At 44.2% G+C, this 23,750-nt stretch overlaps 1 protein-coding gene and 1 pseudogene across 2 annotated transcripts in view; both read right to left on the bottom strand.

The window, feature by feature from the left end:
• Positions 1–476: 476 nt before the first annotated feature.
• The window catches only part of PLBD1 (phospholipase B domain containing 1), a 52,556-nt gene continuing 29,282 nt past the window's right edge, over positions 477–23,750 (bottom strand). For both annotated transcript variants that reach the window (XM_073327305.2, XM_073327306.2), the window contains 6 exons: positions 22,147–22,291; positions 13,393–13,593; positions 13,140–13,280; positions 3,703–3,888; positions 2,501–2,607; positions 477–726 (listed from right to left, as the gene is read on the bottom strand). In XM_073327305.2, the coding sequence (XP_073183406.1) occupies positions 559–726; positions 2,501–2,607; positions 3,703–3,888; positions 13,140–13,280; positions 13,393–13,593; positions 22,147–22,291 (948 nt within the window). In that variant the 3' untranslated portion in view covers positions 477–558. The remainder of the gene's footprint in view (positions 727–2,500; positions 2,608–3,702; positions 3,889–13,139; positions 13,281–13,392; positions 13,594–22,146; positions 22,292–23,750) is intronic.
• LOC140909177 (myosin regulatory light chain RLC-A pseudogene) lies at positions 16,419–17,625 on the bottom strand (annotated as a pseudogene).

The following is a 23,750-nucleotide window of genomic DNA, read 5'->3' as shown; positions in this document are numbered from 1 at the left end:
GGGAAAATCGCACCAGGTGCCTTTCTGCATCGTTAGCTTTAACACAAACTACTGAAAAGAATGCACTGTAGACAGGACAGTTTCCACCCAGCCCCAGGGAGCAGCGCTATCAGAGCCTCATTGTGAAGTGGACCTGTTCTGCCTCTAATTTGTAATAATAATATTTAACTCTTGTATAGACTTTTCACCCATGGCTATCAGATGTACCTTACAAAGGGAAGGCAAGCGTCATCCAAATTTTACAGATGGAGAAATTCAGGCACAAAGAAGTGAAGTGACTTGCCCAAGGAGCCTCCTCATTCATTGCTGGTTTGTGTCATTATTCTCATTCTTTGACTGCAGTTTGTGAATAACTCATGTAAGATACTATGTTCTTACAGGACTGATTAGATGGTGCCTCCCCAAGCCCATTGCCTCATAGAACAAAGCTCTGGAAGCTAGGTAAGCAGAGGGCAGTTAAGACACAAGCACAGGGACTTAAAGAATGTTTTATTTTGTGGGAGAATGAAAGTTTTCAGAAAAAGGAAAAATATTTTTTCATCAACGCTGATACCAGTTTCACAGGATTGGCCTCATGGTGACGAAGTCAAAGTTGTAGAATTCTGGCAGACCCTGATGCTTGGTCCCATTGAATTGTTTCCAGCTGAAAACAGGAAGCCCATCCTCTACAGGTGGGCCACTGACAGCATAGGCTGCAAACACTGAAGCCATATGGAAATCTGCCACCTGTGAAGGACAGGGCAGGATTTTATAGCTAGAGGATACGTTGTTCTATTGCATTTGAAGTGTTTAAACACTATGGAGAGGGAGGGCATTGCTCAGGTTGGTCCAAGAGGGTATATGCAGGAGTAAGGGAAAGAAACTGAGTAGAGGAAAACCTATGCTAGTTCAAGCAACATCCCCCCAAACAGAAAGGTTTATTAAACCAAGCATTGCCCACACCTTAAGACACCAAGGACCCAAGTGGCTTATGGCCCCAATGATGTAAAGGCAGCCCCCTGGGGAATACCCCCAGCATAAGGGTCTCCCCAGCTGGTGGGGAGGGGACATGGCCAAAACAGTGCTGTGCTCCAGCTGTTCTTGGCTACTGCAACAACCACTTGGGGGACTTATTGAGAAAATACAGGGAGGTATAAAGCCACTTTAGCCACCTTCCCATTCACATTTCTGCACCCAGTGTAACTGCCAGAACGAGGCCCCTGGGTCCCTGCTGACCCCTGCTATCTGACACAAGTCAGGCAAGCCAGGGAAGAGCAGAAATCCTCAGAACTGGATCTGCCAAAAATTTCTGATGCTGCCTGTCCTTGCAGCCTCGCACACAATCCCTGAAACAGGCTAGCCCTGACAAGGTAAAACACTTTAGACCTTGCCAGTGTTTTAAGGGTTATTATTAATTTGCCTAGCATTTGTACTAGGAACAAAGCTGCCATAAATCCTGCCTGTAAAAATCATTCCTTTTTATTGAATCATGGCTTAAAACTAAAAGTTACTTGACCTTTGCCAACTTTGTGCTGAGAATAATTATACAGGTTAAGTCTAGAGAAAATGACTCACTGAAGAGTAAGGCATTAGTAAACACAGGGGTCACTGGAGGTCAGGAGGAAGAAACTTTCCTGCATGGTCCCCGTTAATGAGAGCAGACAGCTGCGTGGCAAATTCCCATTCCCTCTGTGCCACCCTGAAAATAAGATAACTTTGAGGGCCTTTGATCACTAGTACACTCCTGAGCCCTACTTACTGCCAGGCTTTAATAGAATTTGGGTATTAATCCTTAGACCCCTAAGGGTAAGCAATCTCACCCCAGCATTCTGCACCTGGATACACAGGACAAGTATGTACCCACGTACCTTGGGGTCCAGCATCCATCCACCCACAAAATGTACAGCTCACCTCCATCTGCCATCTGGTTCCAGCCCTCTTGCTCCCTGTGTTTAAGTGAGACTGACCTCACCCCAGCTAGTCGTGACCCTGGCTCTCCCAGTGCCACCTTGAGGAGAAGGACCAGAATGCAGCTGCAGGGAGGAGATGTGGCCAAGCAAGACTCACGGCAGGCAGAAGCCCTATCCTGTGTGGCCCAGGTGCTTCCCCTCCACCCCACAGCACTCCCTTGTGGCCTCAGGAAACCCTGGCAATTAGCTAATCCTTTGGAAAGCAACTAATTCCCAGATGGTGCAGAGGATCAGAGATCCTAGAAACCACATAACACTGTACAGAGCGGTCAGTTAGGCTGGCAGGGCCCTAGCTAAGTAAGCAAATACAGCAGCCAGTCTCCCCTAACCCTGCCCTACAGATGCTTTTCTTTAATCGCTGGTAAGAAGTGTTGGCCAGGATAGTGTTTTATTCCTGACTCTCCCCCACTGTCGAAGTTTGCGGGACAGAAGGGACAGACAGGGAACCTCCTTCTGCAGAGTACAAAGACTTGGTTGGCAGGTCCAGAGCAGGCGCCCTACTTTCACTCAGACAGTATGTAAGGCAGGCCATGGGCTTTAGGGGTCTTTACCTTTGAGTCATAGCAGCCTGCTGGCACTGGGAGAGAAGGGTTCAGGTCTTCGCGGCAGCAGATAGTGTTGCACGGATTGTGCCTGGCATAGGGCTCCTTCAGATAGTCTGGGAAATAAATGGGGAAGAGAAAAGAAATAAAGCCAGTCTACTCACACGACCGTCCCCAGCAGGGGCTAAGGGCTCCTCCTATACAGTCCCAAATGGAATACTCTGCAAGCTGATGCGCCACTACCTGGGAGCTTGTAATGAGAGAAAGTCAACTCGTACAAGAGAATGGGGGAGGGATCAGGAGAGAGAAGGTAGTGAGCAGTTCTGGCCTTAATATTTTAGTCTAGAACAGAAGAAAAAAGATTACAAAACAAGAAACTAAAAATGAAGATGGCAAGGAGCAAGGTCTATCAATGCCCCCTGCAATAGTAGGAAATTGGGGAGTGGGGGAAAACTATGCCCATCTGATTGCAGTAGTGTATTGCTACTCAGTGAACCAAAGAAAGGCAGTCCCCAGGCCCTTTCCCTCAGATCACTTCCAGTTCACCATGCGGAAAAGCCCTTCCAAACTTCACATGTGGCAAACAAATGTTATATGCAAAAGAGAATAAAAATAAAGCAGCTATGGTCATCTGTACCTAGAGATGGTGTTTATTCAGACCACTTTTTCCCATTAATCCCAGTAAGGCAGATCCTGACAGCACCAAGACAGAGGATTGTGCATTGAAGGACATTCCTTCTGAGAGGGGAAAGTTAAAGGAGTCTTTTAAAACGATTTTATGCTAAATCCTCTATGTTAGTATTATAGACACATTGCCTAGTACTTAAGGCTTTGCAAGACCCTTTCCTTGCTCCAGCTGTGCTCAAGAACAGTTCTCCCCAGAGAGCCCTAACAAGTCTTCTAATTCTGTTGGTGTTTCAGATGTTCTCTGGAACGGTTAGCTAGAATAGACCTCAATGGCATGTGCACTCATAAATGAAAACCTCCCTTGTTCCTGCATGGGGTTTAAAAAAAAAAAAGATTTTCCAGTCTTATTTCAGACATAGATTGTAAGCGCCTCAGGGCAGGGACTGTCTCTTTGTCCTGTGTTTGTACAGCGCTGAGCACAATGTGGTCCTGAGCCATGACTGGGGCTGCTAGGCAACAACATAATACAAAAAATAAATAAGTAATAAAAAATCAGATCAATGGAAAACAAATGAGCTTCTTACTGTTATATCTCATTATATACTTCATGGTCTCCAAGTCAGTCACTTTCCCCTGGTCCCGTCGGAAGATTTTTGCTCTGGGGGCCAGTTCATAAGAAAACTCCAAGCCATATTTCTCAACGTACTTTGCATATCCACTGAGGTTGTAGATCCTTTCATGGAAAGGGATGTTGTACGAAGGCCAGTATCCTGCAAGGGAGATAACCCATTCTGTTGTTTAATTATTTAAACAAACTGTGCACTCATTTAAAAAAAATGTTTAATTGCTGTGTTGCCTTAACAGTGCCGGCTAGGGAACAGGATCTAGACCCAGTCTGACAGCAGCAGAACATATCAGTCGCCATTGGAAGCAGATGAGTTAATTCATAAGTAATTCCACTGGAGAGACGGTGCTAACAGAGTCTCAGGCCTCCGGTTTCCACTTTGAAGGCTTATCCCACAATGCAAGTTTGAGCCAGTTTCAAGTTAAGACTTACAGGAGTATCTTGAGGTCTGAGAGGTTCACGTCTAGATAGTGCCCACAGGAAGAGCTGACCACCTGTGCGCCCTCATGATCTGATGAAGCAGAGGATGCAGCAACAGTGCTCATCCACAGTAATACATGCCTCCTGCAAGCACATCTGGAAGCCACTGAGCTTCTTTCTTGAAAGAAAAAATGATTCCTAAAATGAAAAGCACATCAACCTCACACACCAAATATATGCATCAAAGCGGCATGCTGAAAAGTTGAGATGTGCCAAAGCACCAAACAAATGCAGAAGTGAGGAAAAAATTGTGTGCCAAGGCACTGAACAAACAGGCACCCAAGACATCAGGGATACAATTAAGGCTCTGAAACAACAAGCAGAAAGAGAGGTCACAGCAAAACAAACCATGAAACCAAAGAGGCCAGTAGCCTTCAACTCAAGTAACCCAGAAAGGAGCCACAGTGAAGTAAGCTTATGCTCAAATAAATTTGTTAGTCTCCAAGGTGCCACAAGTACTCCTTTTCTTTTTGCAAATACAGACTAACACGGCTGCTACTCTGAAACAGAACTAACTGTTATTATAGACCTGATCGGAAAGCAGATCAACACAAAAGGATCCCCAGAGAAACAGGCGACAGGCTAGTGAGAGCCAGAGTGGAGAAGGCTGGAAGGTTGTGGTAGCTGATGGCACATATTGACCAATAAGGGAGAGAGAGAGAATCTTGTGCTTGCCACTGCCATCACTGCCTCAGCAAGCCCAAAGACTTCGAACTAGGAGAGTTTTGTCCTATCTCACATAAGACAACGGTCAAGACAATCCTGTCATGAAAGTACCTGTAAAGAATACTGTATCCAACTGAAATTACAGGGAGATTATTCGGAAGGCAGAATGCAATTGTCTATAGTACAAATAAGTTAGGAACCTCCTCAGTTTGCAAAAAATACAAAAATGACATGGGATCATTCAGGACCATAAATAGGACCTGGCTCTGAAGTGAAATCCTAGAAGAATTAAAATGTGATCCTTTTCTGCCAATTAAAAATGTACAGTAATGTAGTCTTTTCCCCCATGGGGGAATGAGGTGGTAATGGGATGGCATATATTGAAACACGGCACCTAGAGCTACACAGCCATCTTCATCCCCAGCCTAGGGCACTGGTTTGCTACTGACAAAGGGAGATTGCCACCTACTGAGTCTCAACACCAGGGTTTTGCTAGGTCTCCCACCTCAATACCGACTGATGTAACGCCCCTTGTTCTGAGGAGTTGGAGTGGGGGAATCTGATTGGTTGATGCTCAAATAATAAGTTGGGGCTCATTAGGCAACTGTTACAAAAATACAAACCAAGCGTTTAGACATATAAAGTTTTGAACTAGTAGCCAATATATGGGAGCCATGCACTTCTCTGAGTAGGTGGCTTGCAGTCTTATGTCTCAATACATACATGGCACAGAAGTGGGTGTCCTGTATAACTGCACAGCCTGCATTGTCTGACATGACACACAACCTAGTTGAAGGGAACATCCAGCGTAACATGTTTCTCTGAGCAGTAAAAGAGATGTCCTCCATAGATTAATGTACTTGAGCCATCCTCCAAAGAAGTAGCTGGCAAGGTGTGGGCAGGACAGCTTTCAGGAACATTCATTTCCAAACAGAAGGGGGTTAATTATTATTTAGCAATAAGTTCTACAGTTGTACTGTCTCAAAGGAAGGCAAAGAATGCAGATGCCTCCCTACCCCCACCTAGAAAGCAATATATTTAAAAACTACAGCAAAGTAACCCACGTTAAGTTCTCCTCAAGTAAAGCCTCTCCCTCACCGTTCCCTGCTTCTGCAAGGCTGTAAATCCCACCTACATAGTGCAGTGCCCTCATGTAACAACTCCTGGGTGAGTTTCTGCTCCAGATAGAGGCATGCCGTTGCTGCAGGTTAGACCATGCAGAGTGCACAACGAGCAGTACATAGAGCTGGGAGTATGGGGGGCGGCTGGCCCATGCATACAGCAGGGACTCTCCTGGGTCTCTAGGAGGAACTTTCTTTTTTACTTTTCCTGATTGTGAAGCAGCAAGGGACTGTACTGAGTGCTGTGTGGGGAATCAAGGACTGTCTTGTGGTTAATGCACAAGACTTAAGAGTCCAGAAATCTTGACTCTATTCCTGGCTCTAATACAGGCATGTTTTCTGACTGTAGGCAAACAACCTCTTGGGACTCTGTTTTCCCATCTATAAAATGGGGATAATACTTGCCAACCTCGCACAGGGGCTGGAAGGCTTAATTCATTACTATTTGCAAAGTGCTGTGAGATCTTTGGATGGAAGGTGCTATGTAGATGCAAAGTAAGAGGTTCACAATCTCGGTGTCTTACCTGACTCACCTCTGCTCCAGAGGCCAAAGACAGATGCAGTGGCCAGCAAGTCCTTCTGCATTTAAGGCTGGCTAAGAAATTGCATCCTTTTTCTCAGATATGGACCTTGCCTCAACAATCCATGTCTTTGTCACCTTAAGGTCTCCACTGCTGCTACCTGCTGTACCTAGGGCTCCCCATGAAGGCCACCTAGACGCTTAAGCCAGTACAAATGCAGGTGCCTGACTTTCAGTAGAACAGGGAGGTTAGAGCATATTGCTCCTGCTCTGAGCTCTGCACTGGCTGCCAGTTCACTTACAACTAAAACTCAAGGTGCTTGTGTCTATCTGGAACCTGGCTTTCAGAGACCTCCTCTCCACCTTTACTCTGCAGCACCACATTGGCTGCCTGTCTCATACGTGAAGCTCAAAGGAGACAAAGATATATCCTTGGTTGCAGTGGAGAAATACACTTAGAAATGTTACCTAAGCCCAAGCCTGGACAACTTTAATGAACACTGCAAGATTCTCCTCTTTGCTCCAGCTTTCCCTTAAAGTAAGTCTTGAGTCCCTTGTCATTCAGCTCACTTGCTCCGCAAGAATGCTTTAAGGGCTATTATTTTGATGCTGCAGTGTATATATTCTTCTCTTGACACCATCTTTAGTTGCTGAGACTCTTCTTTCCAGAACTTTTGCTTGTCCAATCTTTGTGATTTCGTCACTGCTTTGGGCAACTGCAACACTTTTATTTCTTCCACTTTCCCAGCAGTCTTGGCTTGTTTACACTTTTCCTGTAATGTTCTTGTTTCATTGCATGTCCAGCTTTCCCTTGTTTGCTTACACCTTCCAATAACTTCCTCCACTGTATTTTGTCACTTCCTTGAATATTTCCCATCCAGTCTGTAGTGAGTTTTCTTCATCAAACACAAATTAATGAAACACCTTTCAAGCATCAACTTGTACACCTCCCTCACATAGCTAGCCTTATCAAGATCAAATTTGGCTCCAGTTACACCCCTCTGTTTCTTGGACTTTAACTTAATATTAATTTTTCCCATTCGTCATTCATGATCACTGCCACAGCCAGCACCTCTATAGTCTAACATCCAAAAGTGCCCTTCTATGCTTTTTACTAATAATAATGTGGTCAATCTGGTTTTTAGTTTGACTGTCTGCTGAGCTGCACATAATCTTGTGCATATCTTCATGAAGAAACCAAGCTCCACCAATAATCAGATTGTGTATCTCACAGCAAGTTCATTTGCCATCCTGATACCATGTTGTCCCAACTTTATTCATTTGCTTATCATATCCGCTACCAACCTTTGCATTCATATTTCCCATTATAAAAATCATATCATGGTCAGGAATCTCATCTACAATGCCATCCACCTGTTGTTACAACCCACCCTTCTCTTCCACTTCTGCTACTTCTGGTGGTCCATAACAACAGGTCACAGTTACGCATAGTTTACTGCAGGCAGTAGTAAACCTTGCTATGACAATCTGCTCAGACACTGGTTTCCAGCAGTTATTTGAAGTAACTATTCTCTTGTCCATTGCTATAGCAACCCCATCCCTATGCTTCACTTGTCCACCTGAGTGTCCTGAGTAAAAGAAAGTATCATGTCCAACTGTGAACTCTCCTGTACTCAGCCAATGTGTCTTCTGTTTGGCAGCAAAGGTAATGTGTAACTTCCTTAGCTCCTCCGCTACTGGCTCGGTCTGGCCTGACACGAACCGTTCTAACATTCCACTTGCAATATGTGTAATAGGGTTAAGCTGTTAATCAAAATCCATGACCATTTCCATTTGTTAGGCCATATAAATCAGTCTGGCTTGCTGTATTGTTTCTATAACAAATCAATTTCAGATGCAATGGCTTGTTAGCACATTCTACCCTATCCAGCTCATGGGAACGCGATGTCATAGCCTGCTGGCCTGCTAGGAACAGGCACGATCAACAGTTCCACCTTACTTGCCCTTCAAGGCTAACAAGCTTGGACTGCTTGGATTTGAAATCAGTTTTTCTTCTCCTAGACAGACTTGCCTAAAGAGGTGAAACAAGCCCTATCTGCCCTGGTTTGAAATCAGAGTTCCCATCTATCTACAAAAAGGTTAAATTGTACAGAAACACAATCAAGTCAACAATGCAAGTGGTAAGAAATGCTACCAGTGAACCAACAACAAATATCGAAGAGTTCCTGGAAGTATGGAAGGAGCATTTTGACAAAGAGCTGAACCGTGTAATTTTTCCAGATGCAAGCAAGCATTCTAGACATGCCAGATGAACAGGGCAAAATGGATATAAGCACTAAACCACCATCTGAAAAAGAAACAGAAAGAGCAATGAAGCAGTTAAAAAATGGGAAAGCTTTAGGAATGGATAATATAACAGCTGAGCTGCTAAAAGCTGGTGGAATAAGTGCTATCAAAGCATTAGAAAAATATATAAGGTCTGGGAGCAAGAGAAAGTACCTGATGACTGGGTAAAGGCAATAGTTGTACCAATCCTGAAGAAAGGAGATCCTGCCAATTTGAATGATTGAAGAGGTAAAAGCTTATTATCAGTACTGGAAAAATCATGATGAAAGTAATTGTCAACTGATTATGGCCAGTTTTAGAAGTAGCAGTAGGCAAGGATCAGTGCAGCTTCATACCAGGCCAAAGTTGAACTGATCTGACACACACTCCAACAGCTGATGGAAAAAAAGCGAGAATGGGGATTAAAGATGTTTGCTCTTTTCGTCGACTTCATGAAGAAATTTGATTTGGTTTGGAGAAAAGCATTATGGAAAGTAGTAAAATCATATGCAGTTCCAGACAGAATAACTGCAATTATAAAAGTTATGTACAAAGATTCCTGTGGTGCCGTAAGAACTGGTGGAAAATTAAGCAACTGGTTCAAGTCAAAGTTTGGTGTAAGACAAGGGGGCATGGAATCACCATCACTTTTCATCATGTTCTTAAATTGGACATTAAAAATGGTATATAAGTTGGAGGGCGTGACGCTGGGTGATCTAAAGTTAAGCTCTTTGGCTCATGTAAATGACACTGTACAACTAGCAGACATGTTTGAATTGATGATGACGGTCTTCACTACCTTGGAAAATTGGTGTAGTTGACTTGGACTTACAATAAATGCCAAGATGATGAAGTGGTTGCATCTTGGAAAAGGGACAATATGTAAAGTGTTGAAATGCAGCAGTGGTGAAGTCATAGAACAAGTAAAACCTTACACGTACCTAGGAAGATTGATCAGAACCAACAGTTCCACCAAAGATGAGGTTAAAAGGACATGTGCTTCAGCTACAACAGCTACACAGAAGTTGATGAAATTATGGACTGACAAAAACACTGTTTGGCATCAAAATGAAAATGAATCAAACCAATGTACTAGCAGTATTATTCTGTGGTCTGGAAGCAGCTGCATTAAATGAAACAGACATCAGAAAGCGGCTGGAGATAACAGAGATGAGAGTTCTTTGGAAGATGGAAGTGTACGTACTGTGGAATGACATTGACAACTGACGAAATTAGAAGGAGCAGGATGTGAAGTGACGGTATAGGTCTGGCTGAAATCAAAAAGATTATAATAATTACAACACTTTAGAAGGCAAACAGGATGCAGAGGAAAATAATACAAACGCAACCACGGTCAGTCAGACCTGAAGGCTGACCACCAACTACATGGCAGGAGATTGTATGCAGGGACTTCACCAGGCTGGGCTTAATGGAGGGACAAGCCACAGACAGGAATGAGTGCCGGTTCTGTAGTGCTCCTCATGCTTTGGGATGAGAAGAAGAAGTGTATGTATTTCAGACTTTGGGGAAATGGTTGATTTGTACTGTGCTTGATCCAACATATGCAAAACATGTCCAGAAACTTGGGAAATGGCCATGTTATCAAAGCACGTAATGTAAAATGTTATTTTTTCTAACATTTAACACACATGAAGATTTTTCCAAAGCAGTAAGTTGTTTAAGCCTCACAATTCATTTCATTTTCCACTCCTGCATATTCTCTTCTCTAAAGCCTCCAATCCTTTAAAACTTAGCCATACACAACAGCTAAAAAACTTCTTTTAAAAAATTACATGCTTTTAGTTTTCCCAAGTGCCTCTGAATTGCACCTTTTGGCTCTGCCTCTACCCTTCCCTAAAATCTTCTACATGTGGTACAAGAAACATTCAAATACAGAGTTGATCTTTCTGTTTTTTGCCAAAATTCCAGTTTGTGGGTTGTTTTTGTAAATTCCCCAGCTGTGACTTGTTCCTCTTCCTGCTCTGATTTCCTTTAACTCTTTAGTCCTCACTGCACATTTTCTATCTTCCTCTCTCACACCTGCTGGGTGGCCACACATGGACCACCAGCTTGGAAGACACCAGGACTTCCCCCAATGACTTCTGATGTTACCCCATCACTTTTCAGGCCCTTAATTGACCAGAGCCATTGCTAGCCCTGACAACCTGAGGGAAGGAGCCAACTGGCAGCACTAGACCCACCGTCTCTCAGTTGCTCTTTCTGGTGGGCAGGAAGATAGCCACTGAGATCAGCTGCCTGAAGTTGCTGAACAGAGGGATTCCGGGTTCTGCTCATCTGGAGACAAGGGACAGGCCATGAGTCTATTTGCTTGGCTCTCAGGCAAATGTTTAGGCCTTAAAAAGGAGCTCCAGGCTTAGGGCAGAACATTCTGTACAAACTATGGAGAGGAGTGACTGCAGATCCTGGGGTGAGGGGTAGGTCAGGTCCAAATACAGCCTGACTATAGACAGGCTCCAGGAAGTAGCTATAGCTGGGGGACGAGACCAGCAGCTTCCCTGACTGTAGCCCAAATGCATAAGTCAGGAAAACTTAGGGTTTGGAAACACATAGAATAGCTTAAACCACACCCAACCAGCAGATGACCTGAATCAGACTTCCCCATGTTCTCTTGAACTGAACACATGGTACAAGTGAATGGCCAGGCCAGGGGGCCTGGAGACAGAAGCATAGTCAGAGAACACACCTTAATCTGGTCCAGAGACAGAGGGACTTGACTAGGAAAAACACAGATCATCAACAAAATGGGCTAGAAGGATAATACTAGACAGGCAACTGGCCTCCCAAATGAGGACTTGGCAGAAGCAGGCAAAAATGACTGTGCCAAGCACAAGACCAAAATGAAACTGCACGACAGCAGTTCCAGCTCAGCCTAAGAAAGGCTTGGTCCAATCACACAGGGCAGATGGTCTGGTCCCAGTCACTGATGCATCATCCTCTGCCATCACCAGCGGGCACTGCACCTCAGGTATCTGTCGCAATCCCAGAGCAATGGGAAGGAGGAACCACCTCTCTAAAGACCTCTCTCCTGCTACCCCACTTGAGATCAGCTATTAGGCTCCTTCATTTCTAGCCCCTCGGAAGAGCCACCAGAGTAGCGATGCTAAGCCCACCCACGCAGCAGCAGGAACAACCAACTGCCATATAAGTAGCCATGTTTCAGATCCTCAGTGAGAATCTGGGAGAAGCATGTGTCCACAATGTCCAACATCAGATTCTCTAGGTTTGCAGGTAGTGAAGTTTGCCATGAGCTCCCCCAGTCAGAGGGGATTAATGAGGCCTCAATTTGTTAGTCTGTCCCTAATTAAGCCATTTCAAAAAGTGAGAAACAGAAGGAGAAAAACCACTTATTTCTGAATCTTCAGCAGATTAGAGGTACACAAAACATAAAGCAGATGAAGAAAATTTATAGATTATTCATGATAAGCACCCCCCCCCCAAAGCGTTATTTATATTGCGATAGCACCAAAAATCTTCTAGACGCTTCCACGGAATTAGAGAGGGCAGAAAGCCAGAACAAACCCACCACAGTTATGACTGATGCATCTTCCTGAATGTTTGTGTATGTGGGTCAATTCTGAAACTCATCACATCTTCAGCTGTGCAACTGCACAATAGAACAATGGAAACAAAACAATGAAGACTGTGGACAGAGCTCAGACACAAGTGCCTGGAAAATGCTTGTGAATGTGCCCTGATTGCTGATGCTGGCTGCTAGCATGATTTCTTACAATGCCTTTGGGTTATATTTTCAGTCAACCTGTCACTAGCTTTGCTGTGGGCTTAAGATATCTTCTGGAGAGCAAATATTTGCTAGATAATATAGCCCCATGAAAGCTCAGCTCAGAGACTGAGTCTATCTGAGTCCTTTTTTTTCTTTTAAACCCATTTCCCTCTGGGGTGACAATCACAAAAAGGTTCAAGTGACTCTCAATGTCAAAATAATTCAGCACTAATTAAAAATGCTTCTTCCCGCCTCTGAGAAAAAAATAAAGGCACTCCAGTATAGAGGAAAACCATGCAGGAGAAAGCCAAGTCAGCGAAAGAAGAACAAGTCACCAATTCTTACCTTCAGCACATCCTAAAAAGATGTTCACGGTGGCCATTTGCATTCAGATGCAGCAGGTGGGAGCCAGTTTCATATGGAACACCAAGGTGCACACAAGAAATTACTGCCATTGGATCTCGGTGACATTTACACAAAAAGCTTCCCAACTTGGAGTCCCAGAAGTAAAATAACACTCCCATCAGTTTGCACAAATGGTTGAATTTTCCTAACCCTAAAACTATCAAAACAGTGATTACCTTTACGGAGAACACTTGTCTGATCAGAATACTCCACGAGTGTTGGGATCTGCTCAACGATATAGAGTGCTCCGTCCTCCAGGCTTCCTTCCAGCTTAACCTTCTTCATATCCAGGACCATGTACTGATTGTTATAGGTTCCTAGGGGGCAAGTAGGAGGAGGTTAGATCTTTCACTACTGCCTGGAGAAGCTGGGTGGGAAAAAAAGTAGGGAGTGTTTTCTTTATTCAGAAGTTCATATAAACTTACTTACCAGAGTTGCATCTTAAAAAAGTTTGTGCCCAGGTTTTGCCACTGTCTGCCATCATGTTGGCAATACGGACTCTCTGCCAGGCAAAGAGAGATTCGGGCACCACTTGTTTAAGTAAAGTTTGGTTAAACACATTGTTTGTGGTCTGCAACATTACCAAGCCACTGCCAAGTAAGTAAAAGTCATCCAGAGACATCAAAAAACCTTAAACAAAACAGAAGAGTTCCTGTTATCTTTGTGGGCTCTTAACATGGAATAGACTCCAGCTCTGCCTCACAGTCCCATGCTTTAACCAAAAGATGTTCCTTTCTCAAACAAAAAAGGCATATAACTTGTATCAGGCATATGTGCTACAATAGAGCCAGAGCGACTTTGAAGGCTCAAGCCATTATCCTCTCTCATAAATCAGGATTCCATGGCTTTTCTCAGATTGGAATACACCTAGAAGAGAATTACTCTACAAATAATTGTTCTCTGAACACAGAGCAATAACAGGTTTCTGCAAGCACAAAACAGGCAGGGAACACTCATAGCTTGAAGTTCTGAGTAGTTAGTTCCAAAAAACAAAATGCAGCAATAAATAAAACCTATCCCAAGCACAGCTTTAGAATCATAGACTATCAGGGTTGGAAGGGACCTCAGGAGGTCATCTAGTCCAACCCCCTGCTCAAAGCAGGACCAATCCCCAACTAAATCATCCCAGCCAGGGCTTTGTCAAGCCTGACCTTAAAAACTTCTAAGGAAGGAGATTCCACCACCTCTCTAGGTAACACATTCCAGTGTTTCACCACCCTCCTAGTTAAAAATTTTTTCCTAATATCCAACCTAAACCTCTCCCACTGCAACTTGAGACCATTACTCCTTGTTCTGTCATCTGCTACCACTGAGAACAGTCTAGATCCATCCTCTTTGGAACCCCCTTTCAGGTAGTTGAAAGCAGCTATCAAATCCCCCCTTATTCTTCTCTTCCACAGACTAAACAATCCCAGTTCCCTCAGCCTCTCCTCGTAAGTCACGTGTTCCTGTCCCCTAATCATTTTTGTTGCCCTCCGCTGGACGCTTTCCAATTTTTCCACATCCTTCTTGTAGTGTGGGGCACAAAACTGGACACAGTACTCCAGATGAGGCCTCACCAATGTCGAACAGAGGGGAACGATCATGTCCCTTGATCTGCTGGCAATGCCCCTACTTATACATCCCAAAATGCCATTGGCCTTCTTGGCAACAAGGGCACACTGTTGAGTCCTATCCAGCTTCTCGTCCACTGTAACCCCTAGGTCCTTTTCTGCAGAACTGCTGCCGAGCCATTCGGTCCCTAGTCTATAGCAGTGCATGGGATTCTTCCATCCTAAGTGCAGGACTCTGCACTTGTCCTTGTTGAACCTCTCAGATTTCTTTTGGCCCAATCCTCTAATTTGTCTAGGGCCCTCTGTATCCTATCCCTACCCTCCAGCGTATCTACCTCTCCTCCCAGTTTAGTGTCATCTGCAAACTTGCTGAGGGTGCAATCCACACCATCCTCCACCATCCATTTATGAAGATATTGAACAAAACCGGCCCCAGGACCGACCATTGGGGCACTCCACTTGATACCGGCTGCCAACTAGACATGGAGCCATTGATCACTACTCGTTGAGCCCGACAATCTAGCCAACTTTCTATCCACCTTATAGTCCATTCATCCAGCCCATACTTCTTTAACTTGCTGGCAAGAATACTGTGGGAGACCGTGTCAAAAGCTTTGCTAAAGTCAAGGAACAACACGTCCACTGCTTTCCCCTCATCCACAGAGCCAGTTATCTCGTCATAGAAGGCAATTAGATTAGTCAGGCATGACTTGCCCTTGGTGAATCCATGCTGACTGTTCCTGATCACTTTCCTCTCCTCTAAGTGCTTCAGAATTGACTCCTTGAGGACCTGCTCCATGTTTTTTCCAGGGACTGAGGTGAGGCTGACTGGCCTGTAGTTCCCAGGATCCTCCTCCTTCTCTTTTTTAAAGATGGGCACTACATTAGCCTTTTTCCAGTCGTCTGGGACTTCCCCCGATTGCCATGAGTTTTCAAAGATAATGGCCAATTAGCACTCTCCTTTAGTTTTCTATCATCAGATATGGGAGAAGAGCTAGAGATGCCAAGAAGGTCAGAAGACTCTTCTCTATTGATAGTCTATTTTACACACTTGGATACTCCAGTGATGAGTGGCAGTACAAAATGCTTAGGACTTGTCTGTAGTTGTAATTAACACCTTGAGTTATTTGGGAGCAAACCTGTGTGTGGACACTCATTCGGAATAAAAGTAGATTTTACCAATTTAAATTATATTGGAATAGGCCATTCTTACTCTGAAATAAGTGTCCACACACAGGCTTGCACCAAAATAACTCAAGCTGTTAATTATAAACCAGTTTAGTTATATTGGTTTCAATTTCCATGTAGACAAGCCTTAGATATCCATATACAGGCCCTGTAATGGAGTAATAGCCCCTACCATGTGACTGCAAAGGCCAATTCCTGTTCCTCCTTGAAGATATAGTGGTCTGATGGACCTGACTCAAACAAGCCATCTTTTAGAATACCATGTCTTTCAAGGATCTTAAAAGTAGACATTTCCAGGAGATTGTGTGTGGTTGTTTGTAGTGTGTGGTCTGGCTGGCTGGGTCCCCCTCCCGGGCAGGTCACATCTTCTGTTATTTGTGATTTTTTTCTTAATTTATACAATAAATTGTTATTTAAAAGTGGAATTTTTAATTACAAAAACATCAAAATCCAGGTAAGCTAGAAAGGATGATTTCTTCCTGGGTTTTCATATTCACTGATTTTTATCCTCAATTCTTTTTCAATAAAATATCATCTGTCATCCTTTCCCAGCCTAATAACATACGTGCAAATATGCCAGTGTGGCCTGGAATATATCAATATTCGGAGAAAGGAAAAAGTTAAATGCATGCTACAAGTTCAACAAGGGGAAAAATCCCTCAGAAATAAGGACAAGTGGAAACTTGAGATATCAGCAGATGGCTGGAGTTCCATTCATTCATCTTTGTCTTTGTCATCTATGTTTAAGGATGCATGAGAGCTTGATGTAACTGAAATTGCTTTTTTTTGGTCAATTGTTGCCTCTCTGTACAATCCATCTAACCTATCTGTAAACCAGTCTCCCATCGTTATCAGCATCTCTCAAACAAACTTCTCAAATGAACCCTGTCACTCCTGTATCAAAGCCAACACAAGCAATCTGATTACATCTTCTGGATCAGAGCCATTTACCTTATCTCCAAACAATGTAGGAAACTGAAGTTTCCAGGACCTGGAGCCTCATTCATCATGGCACTATTAACTGCTGAGTAAAGTGAGGCCCTACACTTAACTTGATGGCATTTCTCGGTTTGTCTGCATGTAACACAATAACTTTTGACCACTGCATCCATAAATTCCAAAATTACAAGAATGTTCTAGACATCACTTAGAATACAAAGGTGAGGCAGTGACCTTAAAAAAGCCTGTAACAGGGCAGCAGAGTCACTCTGGATACAGGGGTGAGGAAGAGATCTCAAGGTTAGGGAAAGGGTAAGAATTGGGTATGAGTTAGTGGCCCCCTCACTCTATTCCAGCCAGACTCTTCACCCCAACTCCAGCCTGCCCCCCAACCGGCATGCTTGTTCCCACTTCAGCCAGAACCCTCCACCCCCCGCAGGGCCACTCACATCCCTGCTCCTTCCAGGCCCCTCACCCTTCACATTCCAGGCAGAACCTATTGGTTTTGGTGATGTGACTAATGCTTCTCTGCTCCATGTCCTGGCAGAAGCCTGACCAGGAGGCGTCCAGGATTATTGTCAGTAGACAGGTGTAGTTGGAGGTGGCTCTCAATTAGTTTGCTTAAATGGAAGGTTAGATATCAATAAGTAACTCGCTCAATCCACAGGGTCCGGAGATGGCTACTCGACAGCTGGCTAATGTATTGTGTTCTTTAGTTTTCTTCTTCAAAAATGGCTATAATTATCTCTTTCAGGAGGGGGGCCCAAGTGATTCTGAGTGGGGATCCCATTAGTGGGAGTCTTTCCAAAGGAAGCAGGCATATTATGCAAGTCGTCTTCATCAAGAAAGCAATCTCTGTTTTGCTCCTTCACACTGAAGGCCTTCTTTGAATTCTTGAACAGAGCTGCACACAGCAAACACATTGGAGAGTCCATGATGAAGCCACTTCTTGCCTGGCTTTCTTTGCTCTTTTGCTAGACATGCTGGGAACCACACCCAATGTAACATCATAGTGCTAGGGCCAGGGCTGGCTCCAGCATTTTTGCCACCCCAAGAGGCAAAAAAACCCCAACTTGCCACCAAACGGGGAGGCAGAATCCTTCCCGCCGAACATGGAGGCGGAGTGATGGTGCGGCTGCCGAATTGCTGCTGGTGACTGAATAAGAGTCATGTCCCCGCTGCCGAATTGCCGCCAAGCGCGAAACGTGCTGTGACAGAGCGGCCACCGAATTCCTGCCGCCACTGAGGGCAAATTGCCACCCCGGAGCGCAACGTCCTGCCGCCCCTTTACATTTGCCACCCCAGGCACCTGCTTGGTTCGCTGGTGCCTGGAGCTGGCCCTGGCTAGGAGCATCAGGCTCTGGTTCCTGCCTGAGGCTTGGCTCCATGGTCCATGCAGCAGGGCTTCCCACAGCAGCTGCAGAAATCAGGTCCTGGCCTGTGCAATTTTGTATTTTATCTGCTGTATTTAGATTCATGTGGTATTCTCTATAGGGGTAACCCAGTGGCTAAAGCATCATTTATTTCAGCCTGGTTTTGAAATCTTAATTGGCTGAGCAAAGCCAGGCCTTACACTCAACTCAATGGCATTTCTCTTTGTGTCTGTTGTCACAATGCTCCTCTGTGTGCAGCATCACATGGGCAATGTCCAGGGGAGAGATGACCAATGCAGGCAGCAAGGTTAGGGTTAAGGTCGCTGAAGGGAGTGAGTGATAACTGGCTGAGTTACCTCTGTTGTCACAATGCTACTGCTCAGGCTCCTCTGCCCGCAGCACCAAATGGGCACCATCAAGGAGAACTTGTTGTTGATAGGAAACTGATAAATCAACAAAGAGGAGCGGCTAAGACAAACTGACAATAAAATGTAGGTTTTGTGGCAGTATCCTGTAAAATTGCTGCAGTTTCAGAGATGGAGAGTGTATTGCTACCTCCCTCCACCCCTATTTGTCAGCTCGACCGACATAAGCAATGAAGCGTACGACCCTCTAGTTGTATCTATTGTTAACTACAAAATAAAGGATGCTTAATCAAAAACATAATATGTGCTGTGACCCAATGTTAACTAACTAACAACCTATTTACCAGACTGCAAAAGATAGGGTGCTATAATAAAAAAACAGTATTTATTGCGACACAATGTGGAGGATCTGCTATCTGGGGCAACGTGACTCGTGTTGGGGTCAAACAGTACACTGACTGGAGAGGAGGTATATTTTTTTTTTCTGGGAGGACATGTCACTTCTTACAGGGGATGTGAAGCAGCTTTGGAAAGTAGAAGAGCCAAGACTTTTCTGTCATGAGGTAGGCCAGATATAATCTAGAATTACTTTTTGTAAACTAATTATCAGGGATGGCTTGGAGGGATGGCTGTCTCTGTTTTATGCCTTTCATACTGTCTCTATCTGTGAAATGTCAATTAATACTTATATTTACACTGAGCTGATTTGCGTTTCCAATTACAGTAGATTCCGCTTATTGCTATTATCCAGCATTTGCTAGTAAGTGGAAGTGAAGCAACAGCCAGAGAAGGAAGCGCTGGGACGTGCCTTCCATGGATGCAGCCCTGCAAACTTGTCTGGGGGCAGGGCAGCAGCAGGGAGGGGAGCTGCAGCCTGGATGCTGGGGCTTTCTGTGGGGAGTGGGAGACTGGGGCCCACGGAGCTACATGGCACCTTTCCCTGCGCTCTCCAGGGGTCAGAGTTCAGCATGTCCCAGCGCTTCCTTCTGTGTGTGCAGTCCCCCAGAGAGCACAGAGAGGTACCGTGCAGCTCTGGGATCTGGGCTGCAGTCCCCCGGCCTGCAGCCCTTTATCTCCTGTGGTCCCTGTGTGCAGGCCAGTTTGCTGGGATATAGCCCCAGAAGGAAGTGGCTGGGACATGCGAAGCACTGGCCTCAGGCAGGTTTGCACATCCCAGTGCTTCCTTCCAGGGCTGCAGTCTTGCAAACATGCCTGCAGGTGGCCCTTTCTTTCAAAAAAAAAGCTGTTAATAAGAAGCATGCTGTTGCTAATATCCAAATCCCATTAACATTGATGTTAATGAGATGGGACTGGTTCCCAACAATATGTTGCCATTAACCAGAAGTTGCTAATAGCACGATTGCAACCAGGCAGAATATAGTGTATTTTATCAAGACAGTTTGCTGGCTGGCTCTGTCAGAACAAACTTCTCTTGGCTCAGGGGAAAAAGTGATAGCCTGGTGTGGGTCATGTACATGGAAAAGGCTGCAGTCTTCATTTGGAGCTGTGACATGGGACCTGTGGGTTCCACTGTAGACCCCAGAGGGCTAAATGACCGAAAGGTACAAGACTCCATCACATTACTGCAACTTACAGCAGAAGAATTTGGAAGTTTTCCTTATTGCAGGATGTCCCTAGACTGACACCAAGCTTGCGTCTCAGTTGTTGTCCATCATTTGGAAAAGTGCAAGAGTCTGTGAGCCATACTGTCAGCTAGTGCCAACTGATGAGGTCACTGGATCTGGCTCTCCTAATGGCATGTGATACTACACCATAATTCAGAGTCCGCTGAATTTCTCTCATGTAGACACATACCCTGGGAGCCAGGAACCTCACTGTGGCCATGACACCTAACTTTTGTAGCTTTTTGTCTTTGCTGAAATTTGCAGGTAATGGCAAATTCTACCATATCATTGTATCAGAGTCTGTCCTGGCACAAGAAAGCTTTAAGATGAGCCATGTCTACAACATTTCTGGGCTATTCTGACTGTCTCTAGGGAACAAGTTGAGACTTTGGGTCTTCTAGAATGAACTCTAGTTATACCAGCACCTCAGTGGCTGATTCTTTGATATCTTCCAAGGTGAAGTGCTTGACGAGCCAATTGGTCAAATCAGGGAAGACTCAGATTTTTGTCTTGTGTGACGAGGCCACAAAGATTGCAAAGCATTTTGTAACACTTGGCACTTATGCCAGCCCAAATGGCAACACTTTAAATCGGTAGTTCTGGTTCCATATCTGAAGCACAGAGAGTATGTCTGTACACATGTAAGCTCCATCTCCCTTTCTAAAGGGTGCAATGGTTCTCAACAGCATCTTTTCAGAGAGATCTCAGATCCAGGTTGGCCCTTAGCCTTCTGTCTGTTTAGGTACCTAGACAGTACCTTTCCTTCTCAACAGGTGACAGAGACTGAGTGGCATTCCTTGCCAGTGGGGACTGGAATTACTATAGAGACTTTCTTCCTAATACTGCTAGAATGCACTACTGAAAGGAGATAATTTGGTGGAAATTTTCTAATCTGACTTCAGTAGCCTCTCAAAGATGAGAGCCCAAATCTCTAAGAGAAGGTGGTGCCTAAGGACCATTGCGGAGAGAGAGGATGCACAAGACAAGCAGTCCCTCAACCTCAATTTCATTCAAATGTCATTCAAAAAAACACTACCACCCCAGGGTTATTGCTGTTTGTAGGTAGAGACACTGAGGACCCTTCAGCTTCTGTTGCAAGGGAAACACACCAACTAACTGGAGTACTGAAATCCTCAGCTAAACAAACTGATGACCACAGTTCTATCAGAATTAGCCTCTGCCTGCATACCCATCTCAACTATTTTTTTAAAAAAATGATTTTAAGTTTTGAATTTCAGCTTCAAACGTGTGTGATGCAAACACAAACAGCTTTTCATTTTGCTTACTTTTTCAAGTCCTGAAGTTTAGAATCATTTCCGTCACCCCTCCATCTGAACTCCCACCCATTTTTTTAAAACCAAGAATCCACATTTTAACATTAACTACTGGCACTTTCTAACATTGCTCTAGGATGAGGAGAATGAGATGTGCTGCCAAGTCTGTCTGTGGCAGTTTATAAGTAGTTTTGGCTACATAACTAAAACATGAAGCATACATAAAGAACAAGAAAAAAAGACCATCCTCTGAAGGGAGAGTAAGTCTAAAGTTCGCTGGTCAGGTAGAATCGCCCTCCCCCAACACGTACCCCCACCTTCACAAATCAAAAAGGCGATTGAAAAATCAATTTGAGGACTGGCAACCAAATGTCAAAGATGATGTAAATCTGATACTCCCTAGTAATCCCATTAGTATCAGTCACACCACTAAAGTGAAGTGTTCAGAACTGTATTATCACCAGAGACACACTAGCACTGTAGGGCTACTCTTGGGCAGGGTGGGGAAAAGATCAGCAATGCAGGCGAACATGTACCAAGCAAGCAGAATTCAAACTCTTTCAAAAGGAATGACATTTGCGCCAGGGGGTTGCAGAATATTTAACAAGTACTCTTCAGAACACAATCTCAGACAATTTTTTTAAAAAAGGACACATTCAAAACAATAAATCTGGAAAATATTTTCCTCTATTGGCTTCTAAGGGTATTAAGGTAGGTCAGCCTCGGTGCCTACAGTAACAGTGTCCTGTCTATAAGGCTTTTATAGAAGAGTCCACAAGAGTCAGTGAGCTGTGGAGAGGGCACATACAGACATGGATGCATTTATGAAAGCTGAGTATGAGGTTTCCTATTCTCACCCCAGTTACCTGGGTAACTGCTGAATGAGATCCGACCAGTAACAGTCTTTGGATCAGTGATGTTGAAGTCCCAGTGTTTATATATTCTCAGCGTAGCTGCATATGTAAACCAACTGGAATGAGCAAAATAGATGTTCTCATATCCGGGGAGAACCTAGAAAACAGAAGCAGAACAGTGAGTAATCCTGATCATTGTAACACTCAACTCTACACCAGTAGACCTGGAAGAACAACTTGTAGCAAAAAACCCATATGATGGATTTTGCCTTTGTTCAAGAATTATCAGACTATCAAGTTTGAATCTCTTGTTATAATGGGAGATTATAATCTTTATAAGATTTAATAATCTTTAAAGCCAGAGAGGGGATGCCTGGGAGACCAGGAATTCTGGAGCAGATATAAGGGCCTAAGAAATGACAGCTGCAGGTGCTGGGAGAGAAGAAGTGGTCTGAAGGTGACAGTGTCTGGGGAAACCCAGGGTACTGTTTCTTTAAGGGCCTGGGATTAGGAGCTTTGCAGTGTGGTGTGGGACAAGGCTCCCCTCTCTGTCCGCCATCCAGAATAAGTTCTGGGAAAAAGCATGGCATACAACCTGACTCTTGCCTTACTCTGAGAGAGACGTGAGCAGGGGAAGCACTGGTTGCCTGCTGACCTCTCCCAGCCCACAGGAGAAAAGATTGAGGTGGTGTGACCTGGCCTCCAAGTTGGGGAGGAAGGCTAACACCTTCACCCCAGACAAGGCACCTGGGAGGAAAGAATTTTTGTTATGAAGGTTTGTTTTGTGTTCTGTTTGCTTTTTTTAAAAAAAGAACGTGTTGCCAACCTGGGTGGAACCGGTTAAGGGAAATTTACAGAGGTCAGCTTGGAGAAGCTGCCCTACAATGGCAGCCAGCTATAGCTGTTAAAAATTAGTCACTGACATTTCTGGGAATAATCCTTGGTCAGTTCGCTGTTTACAAGCAATTAGTAGTAATTATTTGAAATTAGTTAGTTTAGTTTTTATTGGACACATGTATTATGATATGTTTCAGTTCCCTGAGTGCTACTTAGAATCAAGTTTCCTGCTTAAATACTCATATTTACAAATGCAAAATTTGCTTTCTACAATATTCTTCAATATGAGCTGAAAATATGCTGGTTTTGTGTATGTTCCTCTTGGTGACCTGGTTAAATAGAAAGTACAGAAGGCAAAGACAAGGGACCTTGTCAGTAAAAGCAAATTTGTTTAAAATTTTAAATGTATATTGACAGAACATTTTTAAGTTTTCACTCAGCTCTAATATCCAGGAGCCAGTTACAGTACATAAATATCGGACTCTTTTCAAGGTTAAGCTAAGGTTCCTGAGATGCGACATTCCCCACACCAAAAGGGAGTGTCCCAGAAGTCTTCAGATCCCATCTGGAACCCTGAGAATTCCCCATTTTGTCACCTTAATCTTTGAAGCACCATGTTGCGGCCACCATCTGCAGTGAGATTCTTTCCGAAGCCCAATAACAAAACCTCTCTCAAAAATTCTTTTTTAAATCAAACCAAGACTGCCTGTTGATCTAGATGGCACTCCCTCCTCAGAGCACTGTGCCCACAGCTGCAGTGTTCCAACCCCGTAACAGCA

The sequence above is a fragment of the Lepidochelys kempii genome, chromosome 1 (genome assembly GCF_965140285.1).
Source record: "Lepidochelys kempii isolate rLepKem1 chromosome 1, rLepKem1.hap1, whole genome shotgun sequence".
NCBI lineage: Eukaryota > Metazoa > Chordata > Testudines > Cheloniidae > Lepidochelys > Lepidochelys kempii.
Note: the sequence above shows the minus strand (reverse complement) of the source record. Positions and strands in the feature narration are given on the sequence as shown.